The sequence below is a fragment of the Haliotis rufescens genome, unplaced genomic scaffold (genome assembly GCF_023055435.1).
Source record: "Haliotis rufescens isolate VD_foot unplaced genomic scaffold, xgHalRufe1.0.p SCAF_3, whole genome shotgun sequence".
Lineage (NCBI taxonomy): Eukaryota > Metazoa > Mollusca > Gastropoda > Lepetellida > Haliotidae > Haliotis > Haliotis rufescens.
In genome coordinates, this window is record NW_025964001.1 from 34,465,616 (window position 1) to 34,478,644 (window position 13,029).

The following is a 13,029-nucleotide window of genomic DNA, read 5'->3' on the forward strand; positions in this document are numbered from 1 at the left end:
TAGGAACCTAACTCTTGATTGCTCTTTTCTAGATAATTTATTTTTCTTTATTCTGTTCTGTGATGAGACACAAAAAACAAATTCTGACTGGAAGGATGACATCATCATTTGGAGACAGGAACGTTTTAAACTTGATTTGCAGAGTTTCTTAAAACTACAGGTTTGGTAGTCAGGGAAAATAATATGATCTCTTAAAAGTGTGTTTGGTTGGGTGAAATAGTGTAGTAAGTCAACGAGTTATGCCAACTTCCATATCAATACATGTCTAACATTTTGTAAATACTGAAATCGGAAGGATAAAAAAAATACTAATCTTAAATTTGAACTTTATTCAACATTTGTGAAGGTTTGGAGTGAAGCCATAAACCTAAGCTGCCATATATACTATACTTGTGTCTGACGACCATCTTCAGCATCACACTGGCGTAGGAGTTATAGACTTTAGGGAAATATTTCTCTATCAAAGTCTGTCTGTCCTTGACCTCGCTGAGCTCCACCTGAAGAAGGTCAGCCAGTCCCATGAAGTGCTTCTTACCTGTAAATAGCAGATTTCTTTCCTATCATATTTCCTTCATTCATTTCCATAGGTGAATTTGTGTTTCCATATGATAAATTAAAAATATTTTGCCCCTCAATCACTTCTTAAACTAAAGTATAATTTATCATCTACCTTAACACAATCCAGAATCATGTGTTGGTGTTTTGTGCTCTCTCTAAAATATGAAAATCCTTCCAATTCGTTCCCTTCCTCAGTCTGGTTCTTGGTTGGTTTTGCTTTGCATCACATTTATGGTGTGTCTACACAGACTCTTGTCATGATCACTTGTGATGATTTATATTCACCTGACTATCATATTAGAATTTGGCATTAGGTTTATTTTATTTATTTATTTATTTTTTTGTTTAACACCGCACTTAGCAATATTCCAGCTATATGACGGCGGTCTGTAAATAATCGAGTCTGGACCAGACAATCCAGTGATTAATATCATGAGCATCGATCCGCGCAATTGGGATCGATGACATGCATCAACCAAGTCAGCAAGCCTGACCACCCAATCCCGTTAGTCGCCTTTTACGACAAGTATAGTCGCCTTTTACGGCAAGCATGGGTTGCTGAAGACCTATTCTACCCCGGAACTTCACGGGTCGGCATAAGGTTTAAAGGATATATCTGACTTCCTTCATCCATAGACCCTGAGGCCCCCTGAGGCATCACTCACGTATACATTGGTTGCCCCCGACATCTAGTACCCTCATCATGACCTCGAGGTGTGCGGCACTCTTGGTGGGTAGCACGATCCCCATCAGTTTGATCCAGCATGCCTTGGTTATTACATACTCTCCACTCTGACGCACTTTCAGCAGCTCAAATGCTTTGGCCAACCGACGCCGTTTGCCATAAACTGACATGCGTACCTCATTCTGAAATATATTTTGGGATCACAGGTGCATACAAGTGCTGGTTGTATGCAACTTATCTGGCATCGCGCATCTACCTGCATTGTTTGTTTGTTATTTAATGGTCTGTAAATAATCAAGTTTGGACCAGGCAATGCAGAAACTGACATCATGAGAATCGATCTACCCAATTGGGATACAAAGACATGCATCAACCAAGTCAGCAATTCTGACCATCGGATCCTTTTAGTTGCCTCTTAGAACTGTTGTTGAAGACCTGGATCTTCAGAGAGGAATTATTTAGATGACATAACTGACAGCAACATAAGACACCATAAGGGATTTACCCATATATTTGCGAGTCCTAGAGACTCTATGTACCGTATTTTCTTGAGTATAGTGCGCACCCATGTATAATGCGCACCCCCCTCTAGCGGGTTCAATATTTTGGAAAAAAAGAAATTTGAATATTATGAGCAGAAAAAAATTACACCGTACGCCTTCAGCCAAGTCCGGCAACAAACGGGTGATGAGAAACTTCGTCAGTACAAATTTGAAATTTGAGATAAAAAATCACCAGACATGTTGATTTACCGTTTAAATTGTATTTTTTGTTCAGCTAGGCATTGTTTTATATCCAGGGATTAAGATTACCTTGTGTATTTTCTCGTAAACTAAGCCGGACACAGCAATCAGCTGTACACACGTTTTCTTGGAATCTACTGGTGATTTGGTCAAGACACACCCAATGATATAACTTTACAGGATTTTAATGCAAGGATCGGCAAAAGTTGTATCTGAAACTATTTTTTTATCAGGAATAATATATTCCAATATCTTGTTAATTTAGATGCAGCTTTAACTAAACATATTTAAAATAATAATAACCCTAAGCGAAGCAGCTCATCGCTATTGCCAGGTATTAAATTTTTACATGGAACCAGTCTGACCAGTCACCGTCAAGGCTCCTGTGCACGTGATCACGTGATTGCGAGAATAACGTGTTGACATAGAATCGTCCAACAAAAACAAATATGACTTTTAACGAATCAAAGTATGGCATTTATTATGATATATGTATCCATTCTCTGTCAACTAAAGTTCGTTTCAAGGCGTCAATAGCAGTAATCTGACCGTGGTTGCTGTTAATAATGGTGAGTTGTGTGATCTTCCGATCGCTTCACACGTGATTTCGCTGAAATTTATTAAAACAATATTAAAAGGAATTTTGAATAGAATTAATGAAATAAGTTACAAACATAAGTCCAGATATACAAAGAACACTTTTTATAGCCAGACAGTGTAATTACATGAATAATTTGCGAACTTCAGTATGGATTTGTTGACATGGTATTTCCGGTGTTACAGGCTCACGGTAATGTCTTTCCATGGGGGAAAAAACATCAAAACTCATTAATTTGTGTATAATGCGCACCCCCATCTACACAGCTGTGTTTTTTGGAAAAAAAGTGCGCACTATACTCAAGAAAATATGGTAATACATCTGGGGTCCTAGATATTAAATAGGGGCCATATTGTAACATGGACATGAGACTAGCAATATCAGATAAATCTGACGTACATGCTTCAATTTATCAGTTTGAACTATTCCAACATCCATATCCTTTTGTGTACAATGGGACTTGCAGTAGGGATTGTTTGCATCCAGCGTTAATTTTTTGGGGGCTTGTTAAACCTGCAACACTGACTGTGTGCTGGCTGAAGGGTGTTGAGCCCACCTTAAGGTTCTTCTTGTAGTTGTTGTAGATGGCTGCCAGGACGATGCTCATGAAGATGTAGAGGCAGATGATGAGGTAGATGATGAAGAACACTGCGAAGAAGTTGTTGTAGTCATAGGCTGGCATCCTGCACATATAGGACAGGCAAGATTAGTGGACTCTTTGAGTTGAGTTGAGTTGAGTGCGTGTGCCCGCTTATACAAGTCAAGACTAATGCCGTTTTTTGCTGAGCTGAGCTGAGCTGAGCTGAGCTGAGCTGAGCTGAGCTGAGCTGAGCTGAGCTGAGCTGAGCGTGTGTGTGTGTGTGTGTGCGCGCGCGCGTGTGCGTGTGCGTGTGCATGTGTGTCTGCGTGTGTGTGCGTGTGCCCGCTTGTACAAGTCAAGACTAATGCCGTTTTTTACTGATAGTCCACTGCTTAATACTCCACTCAGAGACAGTAAACTGACTGACAACTAACCAGTTTTTGCCTTATCCTGTTATCTGACTACCGGGTTAGTGACTGAGTGGGACTGTCAGGTACTCACATGACATCAGGGTTGTTGGCGGTTGTGACGAGAACATACAGATCCCACACACAGTCAAAGTAGTTCTTAAAGTAAGCATCTCCGTTAGGATAAACCAGGTTCTTCCTGAAAATATGACGTGTACATTCAATGTTCGAAATAACTCAAATCTACCAGGCCACCATCAGGACCCACAGACGTTAGTAGCTGCAGGCCCTGACTAAACCCTTCACACCCTCATTTAAAAAACTGCAGCTGATTGTGACAAATACATAGACACATATATGAACTAGAGGCCATAAGGACACAGACATCCTCTAAACTACAGGCTTGACATAACATCTACCTGCCACGGGCCTATGGGCAGGCGCTTATTTTGAACACTGTGTACATTGTGTATGAGGTTTATTCATATGGTCTGATAGAATGGGTTAAAATAAATCCACCACCAATACCACCACCACCAATACCACCACAACCACCACCACCAATACCACCACCACCAATACCACTAATGCCACTACCACCAATACCACCACCACCAATACCACCACCACCACCAATACCACCAATACCACCACAACCACCACCACTAATGCCACTACCACCAATACCACTACCACCAATACCCCCACCACCAATACCCCCACCACCACCACCACCAATACCACCACCACCAATACCACAACAACCACCATCACCAGCACCACAAACAAAAACAACAAATTTCAAGTAGACAGTACTTCTTCTCTGCTGTTAATGATTGCATAGGAGTATGATGTTATTTGTGAGTACATCATATAGAATATACAAAATGTGTGTAAAAAATTCAACTATTTCCTTCAAAGTTAAATGAGGAATTCTAACTGACACTCATTTTTAAATAATGATGACACACAGACACACATGGCTTATTGATCTGTGTTGTTGCTGAACATGCTATCTCTGTACAAAGATCCCTTGTTACCTTTCATTGGCAATTAGCAAAAACTCATAGATGAGTGAAAGAATATATATCAGGATTTCTTTGATGCTTGAGTTAGATAATGATTTGCTTGAAGAATCTCATCTGGAATAATCTTTAGCAAATGGTCTGTGTTACATGGACTTTTAAACCATTATGACAACATCATGCTACTGTTATTGCATTTGATTCAAAGCCAGGAATTCACTGGCCATTCTGAACCTGCATTTTAACAAGAAAACTGATGCAGGTAGAGGTCTAAATTCATAATTATAGGGAAAGTATATATAAACTATAACATGGTATAAATCTGGGAAATCACTTGAATCTGTTGATTCCGGAAGAAGAATGAACAGATTCTCATGATTTCTCCATTAAAGAATCAATCCTGGACGCACCTCTTGTAGAACAGTTTCAGAGCCAGCAGAGCGAAGAGAAACACGCTGAGGATGAACAGGACCAGCACGTTGAGGATGTCTGGCACAGTTCGTCGGATGTTGCGAAAAGCTCGACGGATCTGTTGAAATTAATGTGACAACTGTGAGAGGGTGAATCTGGTTTAACGCCGCTTTGAACATTATTCTAGTTACATCACAGCATGTCAGCTTCATAGGGGATGCAGGTTTTCATTTTGGTGAAGCCCATGAGCACTGGTATGGTGAGGACAAACCTAGAAACAGAATCAAACCAACCGGGATTCAAACCTTGATAATAGGTTTCTGGCGTGCCCAAGGGACATAACTCTGGCAGCGAACTGTGATGCTTTAGATGACTGTGCCACTCCATCTTCCCTTAGGCAAGAGAGTTAACTGACTATAAAAGTCCAGTTTCCACCCTTGCCGAACTAGGCTGGTATTATGGAGTTACATACAACGAGTCTATGCATTGTCCAATCAAATTTGCGCACCAAAATCGAAATCCGGTTCGTAAACTGTCATGCAGATTTCCGTGGATTGCAGGATTTGCAAAGCATGTGCACCGCCAACTCATTGTCAGCAGATATTTTCCAAATCTTTTCATGTTTTTTTATCAAGGTGCTCATGTGATTTGATGCATTTCGCGATATAGATCTTGATTATTGATCAGATCGTTTGGACTGAGCGCCATCATTTTGTGTGAAGCAAACGCCAGTTATACGAGAGGTGGAATCTGATTGGTCCATAGGAGAGGCTTAGAAAGGGACATAACTGGTAATAGCCAGTGGTGGCGCTACGATCGAGCCCAGTAATTCCAGCCTATTTCAGCAAGGGAAGAAACTGGACTTTTATAGTCAGTTAACTCTCTTGCCTTCGGAAGATGGTGCCACTCATGTCCCTGTGACAACTATAATCCTGGTAATTTTGTATCATGATCACAGTTCACTCTGATTATATCATGTTATTGCAAGTGATGAATATGTAAAGACAATCTCATTAAAATCAGATCTAAGTTCTCGCTGCCGCTAAACAAAGACCCGAGGACATCCCATTACGGGTCACGTCAAAACGACTTTTCGCGAACTTTGACTGACCACTGAATAACAAACATTCTGGAATGTCTCATATATGGTTGAGAATGTATGCAGTGCTTCCCATGTACTGTGCAACAACTCCTCCGTTCAAAAGCTTATCCCACAGAAGCGAGAGAATGACTATGATTTTGATGGAATCAGTCGTACGGGCTGTAACTGTCGTTCGGAATACCCCGTGTTAACGTTTTCGAGGTTGCATGATTAGAAAACACATTCCAGCTGTCACTTTCATAATATGGTAAGCGACGCTCTGATTGGTCGGATGAAAGGTCGTTCTGACGTGACCCGTAATGGTATGTCCTCAGATCTTTGTTTAGCGGTAGCAAGAACTAAGATATGATTTTAATGAGATTGATGTAAAGACAATTTAAAGATGGCTTGCATGGATCTATCTGTCCATCTGTTCCATCATCAGCTTTAAATATGGTATGAATACTTCAAATGAGAAGTGCCCTTTTTCCCAAATCCCAAATTTGAAAAACAAAGCACCTGGCTTGCCAGAACGGTTACATTTAATGTACATGAAGTGTGATTAATATTGATCAGAACATACTCGATTTAGTCGTTTACTTCAGCATTCTACTAAGAAACAGGTTCAGGTCACAGAAGCACATGACATCATCAATTGTATCATGCATCATAGCATTCCAGAGTGACATCATGCCTGTCTCACAGCTGTGAGACTTTACATAGAAAGAGAAAGATCTGATAACTCTTGTATTTTACAATGTCAATGAGATTAGGCTAAAAAAAAATAATAGTCTTGGTTCTCAGGCACTGCCAACATCATAATAAAGTTTGTTTGTTTCATTTCTTATTTCCATTTAAAAAATATATAAAAAATCCTTAAATATTCCAAGTCTAACGGTATTCAAATACTGTATTCCAGTATTTTACTCATCAAGGAATACATTTATGAAGGGAGGCCTTTTCCCAGGTTGATTGTACACAACTGTTTATTTTGTTACACAACTGTTTATTTGGTTACATACTAGTTTGAACGCGCCCCCCCCCCCAAAAAAAGACACCGTCCTCCCGCGCTATATTTTAAAAAAACATTGCCTGAGAACCAATTCTTTTATTTTCTAAGGCCTAATGCGTCTTCAGATTTGTGGAAGTTATTGACTATTTGATGCTAGCATTCGAGGTATCAAATACTCAATAACACCCCCGAACCTGAAAACACATTCTTTTTATCTCATGACAGCACAAAAATACCATATCCTGGCATGCAATAACACAACTGGTTCTGTTATAACATGTTGACCCCTTGCATCATATTGTGACTTATAGAGACATCACATTAGTCCTGGAATGTGAGAGCAGAAGACCTCATCTTACCTGCTTCCCGTCTGAGAAGTTTACAATGAAGAATGGCCTGAGCGACCTTGACCACCGAATGGCACGGGTGGGTGGAGTGACCAGGTTTTGCCACACAATAAAACAGATTATATCTAGCATGGTGAGCTGGAAAAAATAAGAAGAATATCTTCATAAAGGTGATATTTACAACTTGTTTTATAGCAGCATTTAACAAAATATGATATGCCAAAGGAGAGGCACAGGCCACCAAACTGTGGATGCCCGTGCATATAATAAAACACAAGATTAGATTGGATTAAATGGCTGAGGGTGTGCGGGTACTAGTGGGCTGAAAAAGCTACCATTGCCAAAAACAGCTACCGCTGCCCGGCCCCAGGTAGCCGGCCAAAGCAGCTACCACTGCCTGGCCCAATTAGTAAAACCATTGTAGCTACTACCGTTGACCTGACGACTCCTGTCACCGGGCCAATATACCTGGCAATTGGTTGCCCAACGTAAGCTAGCAGGGTAGCCCACAAGGTATAACATATAGGCTTAGAAATATCACTGCTACACAAAGGAAACTCACAGCTGTACACTAGAAACTCACCATAATACAAGCGAAAGTCACCATATTACAGGGGAAACCATCTTCCTGAGGCAAGGGAGTTACCTGACTGTAAGAGTCCAGTTTCCACCCTTGCCAAACTAGGCTGGAATTTCTGGGCTCAATCATAGCACCACCAGTTTCTATTAGGAGTTATGTCTCTTCTATGTCCCTCCTATTGACCAATCTGATTCCACCACTCATATCATTTGCATTTGCTTCAAACAAAATGGCGCCGCCCAGTGAAGACGATTTGATCGATAATCAAAATTTTCATTGTAATAAAATGAGTCTTACTTTGTGAAGTGCATCTAATCACGCGAGCACCTTGATTAAAAAAATGAAAATATTGGGAATATATATGTTGACACTAAATTGAGGGTGCAAATGCTTTGCAAATCCTGCAATTCACTGAAATTTGCACAGTAGTTTACATACCGGATATCGATTTTGTTACACGATTTTGATTGGACTATGCATAGACTCGTTAGTCCAGCCAAAATGAAACTCCATAATTCCAGCCTGGTCTGGCAAGGGTGGAAAATGGACATTTATAGTCAGTTAACTCCCTTGCCTCGGGAAGATGAGGAGAAACTCACCACAAGATAGGAGAAACTCATCACAAGGAAGGAGAAACTCACCGCTACACAAGTGAAACTCACCGCTACACAAGTGAAACTCACCACTACACAAATGAAACTCACCACTACACAAGTGAAACTCACTGCTACACAAGTGAAACTCACTGCTACACAAGTGAAACTCACCACTACACAAGTGAAACTCACCACTACACAAGTGAAACTCACTGCTACACAAGTGAAACTCACCACTACACAAGTGAAACTCACCACAATACAACCGATGACCATGATGTTCTTGGTATCCTTCCAGAACTTGTTTGTGACATAGGCGCAATGGCAGATACGAAAAGTGAAGTATGCCATACAGAGACCCTCGACGATCATTGTAGCCTGCAACAAACACCAGCTGTAAGAAGGATCACAGAACAATGATGAAATCCAACCATAGCATAAAATGAACATCCAGATAGTCACATTACTATACAATGTCACAATATTAGAGCATATATGAAATATTCAACACTAAATATATATACCTACTACTCAAGCGAAGTTACTATAGTTAATCTGACCTGTCATAGGTATTAACTAACTTCTTTTGAGTAGCATATATAAAGGTTACTAAAAGTCAATCCTGCAATAATTTGTACTCAGAATAATTATTTTTGACGAAATATTAAATTTATTGCCATGTACATTTTTCAAATTTGGGATCTAGACTCCCTGAAAGAATGATATATGTTTTTTAAAAGGCGAGGATGAGTGAGTGAATGTTTTATATTTAGATATATGTATATAACAGCAACCTGGAAAAAATCAACCCGAGGTTAATAGTATAAGCAACGATTGATTTAAGTCTATGTTAGAGTATGGGAGTTACAATCATCATTATGTTAAAAGTGCTTTGTGGAATCTGGCCCAGGAAGTAGGGCTGGGATGGGTAGCTCGGGTACTAGGGTCGGGTGGGTCCTGAGTAGGACCCGGGTACCCACAGGACTACCTGGCCACATGGTTAGTCATGTGATATATCGCTTAATGACAACACAATAAAACTCTATGGGTTACACAACAAGTCGCTAATGTTCGCATTTCTTTCTGACTATGCACTCATTCCTTCTCACTTTTATGTTTGAGCAAGTAAAGCAAAGTTTCAGTCAACTTCAGTGTATGCATGATCAGATTGTTTTACAAGTGTATCTGAATAGCTTTCACCAGGGCTCAGGTAAAACAATTCCCAATTGGATATTTGGTGGGTACCCACAGTGGGTACCCTGTAGGGTTGGATGATATGGGGTTGGGTACCCGGGTAGTAAATTTGGACTCATCCCATCCCCACCTGGAAGAATGTTTGTTTGCTCCAATGGAGATAATGGAACACAATACTGTGGGTGTGTTTCAGTGACCCTGTGGGTTTTAATATCAATATTTCAATATTTGTGGGAAGATACACCGATGCATAGATGGATCGCGATTTTTTACTTCTCGATACAAGTACAGTCGCACATTTAGTAAAAATTATCAATATTCTTACCTTATGTATTCTTTAATAAATGTCATACCAAACACTAATTTCTAGTGAAAATGAGTAGTGAAAACGTAAATATTTTCATCCATTGCACCATACATGACACTGCAAACTGTAAATCGTTAGTGTGCCAACTATTTGGCCATCCTGTCTATGAAAAAGATGGCTCACACATCACAGATAAGAGCACATGCAAGTATCATGGTACGTATGGAATCGTGAGCAAGGTATTGTGATATGTATCGGATCACACAGTTGGTGTATCGTCCCAGCCCTAACTCTCACCCAGTACGGCGCCAGCCAGCCAGGGACAGCAGGGTGTTCTACCAGGGCAAGGGCAAGGTCAATGATGATGAAGAAGTACAGCAGCCATCGCAAGTAGAACTTGTGGTACAATATATACGCTCTGAAATTTCACAAACATTGGCAAATAATATATTATCATCAATATTACAAATTTATATTTATACTTCAGGGTGCCGTCGTACAATGGGATCTTAGAGGTAAGGTGTTTGTAACTCCAGACCTTAATATAGTATTAGGACAGTCACAATACTAAGGCGGTTTTGTACAAGGACACCCTTTTACTTACTTCAAGTTACATAAGTTAACTATTAACATGTCATATTTCATGAACATCTCTTACTTAACATAACGCCGCACTCAGCAATATTCCAGCTATATGATGGCGGTCTGTAAATAATCGAGTCTGGACCAGACAATCCAGTGATTGACATCATGAGCATTAATCCAGGCAATTGAGATAGATGACATGTATCAATCAAGTCTGCGTGCCTGACCACCCGATCCTGTTGGTCGCCTCTTACGACAAGCATAGTCGCCATTTACGCCAAGCATGGGTTGCTGAAGACCTATTCTACCCCGGATCTTCACGGGTCATAAACAGTGTTGTAGCTAATTAACAGTATTAAACAGGCAAAGATATCACACAGACATTTAAACCGGTTGTATATCAAGGTTGAATAATGTTGGACAGATCAATGCAGAAAGTTCAGTTGAGTATGTAGTTGCCTGTTGGTGTGGACTGAGTTGACTGTCTGGAGTAAAACAATGTTTTCTGATTTGCGAAGTTCCAGTGGGCCCAAAAACTGATTTTTTAAAAATTTTAATGACCTAGTTCATTCTGAAATATTTTGTTCCCCTCAACAATTGTCCCAAGGGTATATTCGGATTAATGAAAACTGAACTAGATTAGGGTCTACATTAACAGGATATATACCAGGTATCCATCTGTCTTCAGTCTGTACATAATTACTTACTTCACATGATTGTGGTCAGTTTTGAATTCCATGTTCCGACCTCGTTTGGCATCTAACACAAGTGTCCCTGCAAGCAACAATTTCTGAAAACAAAATGATGTATCATTAAAAATAATACTTCAACAATACTTCTTCTAAAAAATGTTCTTGAGCATTTGCTAAATAAACACATGACATAAATTTTTAATCGTGAACTAGAATGCATTTATTAATTCACTATTATGTAACTATACTCTTGTTAAAAGATCATTGTTAATTCAGTTCATGAAAAATGGTAAATCTGGTTAAGTAATGTGCAATTACAAGAAACTGAAGTTCTGATTAAAACAACGAAATTGTGTGCCTATTCTACTATCAAATAAGCCTCTCAATACTGATAAGACAATGAATTTGTTTGTCTTTTCATGGTCAAACACCGCTCTATATATACTGCTTAAAGGGGCACTAATCTCTGGCTTCTTCTCGGCTGTCTGACACTGGCCGCTCAGGCTCGCTAGATGCCGTGAGTCGATTTGCTCGCTAACGCAACTGAGCGTGACAAGAGACTGGACTACCGTCTGTAAAGACAGCGTAAATAAACTTGGAGGCAATATTTGTTTTACGCATTTCTGAACACTGATTGGTTACCCGTGATCTATGAAGATCAAAGGGCGCATGTTAATTAATTTCTTCAGCCTAAACAAACTGACAAAAAGAACGGCGGAAGCTCATCGGGTGTCATCATTTGGAAATACCCCTGATGGTTATAGTTTAATAATAAAAAAAGTTCCCTGCAGTGAAAGCATTTTTGGATTTCGGATTGCGTGGATAATACGATTACGACTCCCTTGTTGTCATCCGCGTTTTCTGGTACAACCCTACACATGTTGATTTGTCCTCATTCACTTGGTGCTCAGATTACCTGCTGAAGGTTCCCATTTGGCATTTCTTGTGTCTGGGGTAATTATTCATCTAAGTCCAGGTTTGAAGTGAGGTGAAATGTGTGTTATGTAATATGCACGTGGCAGCCCAGCAAGAGATGAAAGATCAGTTGATTTACTTTTTTTGTAAATCAATGGATCATACCTAGCCATCAAAGGATCAACAGCAAATATGTTGATTGATTAATCACTGTTATCTCACACAGTGGATATGTCAAAAGTAAGTGCTTATATGTGTTGGTTTACTAAAGCAAAGGGAATACACTCATATCATGGCGTGAAGTGCCGATGTAATAACAACATACTTTGTTCCATTTTAGGGTTAACCGATAATACGGTGATTGATTGCTCATTGTTATCTAACTGAGTGGATTTTTTTAAAGAACCGTAGACATTAGGAAAATAGTTGTCACGTGGGCTTTCTCAGCTAACCTTTGAGACTTGACACCTATGTGAAACACCTAAAAAAAACCTAAGTGATCAGTTGACAGATGGACATATTTTCCAGTCAATTTGTAAAATAACTAAATATTTAGGCATTTAATACATTTCCTAAGTGAAAATTTTGCACATTTTGACTCTAAAAATATAAACACGATAAAATAAGCAATGCTCAGGTGAAATATTTACTTTGTGTTGCAAGTGAAAATAGTGTAAACGAAAATCACACAATTACCAAGCAAGTGACTTATA

The 13,029-nt window shown here is 39.6% G+C and overlaps 1 protein-coding gene across 1 annotated transcript in view; it reads right to left on the reverse strand.

Moving 5' to 3' along the window:
• The window catches only part of LOC124119603 (two pore calcium channel protein 1-like), a 39,171-nt gene that overhangs the window by 20,263 nt on the left and 5,879 nt on the right, over positions 1-13,029 (reverse strand). Inside the window, exons 2-10 of the mRNA XM_046482168.2 lie at positions 11,417-11,499; positions 10,422-10,542; positions 8,879-9,001; positions 7,460-7,585; positions 5,007-5,125; positions 3,666-3,770; positions 3,141-3,267; positions 1,224-1,425; positions 391-535 (exon numbers count right to left, since the gene is read on the reverse strand). Coding sequence (XP_046338124.1) covers positions 391-535; positions 1,224-1,425; positions 3,141-3,267; positions 3,666-3,770; positions 5,007-5,125; positions 7,460-7,585; positions 8,879-9,001; positions 10,422-10,542; positions 11,417-11,499 — 1,151 coding nt within the window. The remainder of the gene's footprint in view (positions 1-390; positions 536-1,223; positions 1,426-3,140; positions 3,268-3,665; positions 3,771-5,006; positions 5,126-7,459; positions 7,586-8,878; positions 9,002-10,421; positions 10,543-11,416; positions 11,500-13,029) is intronic.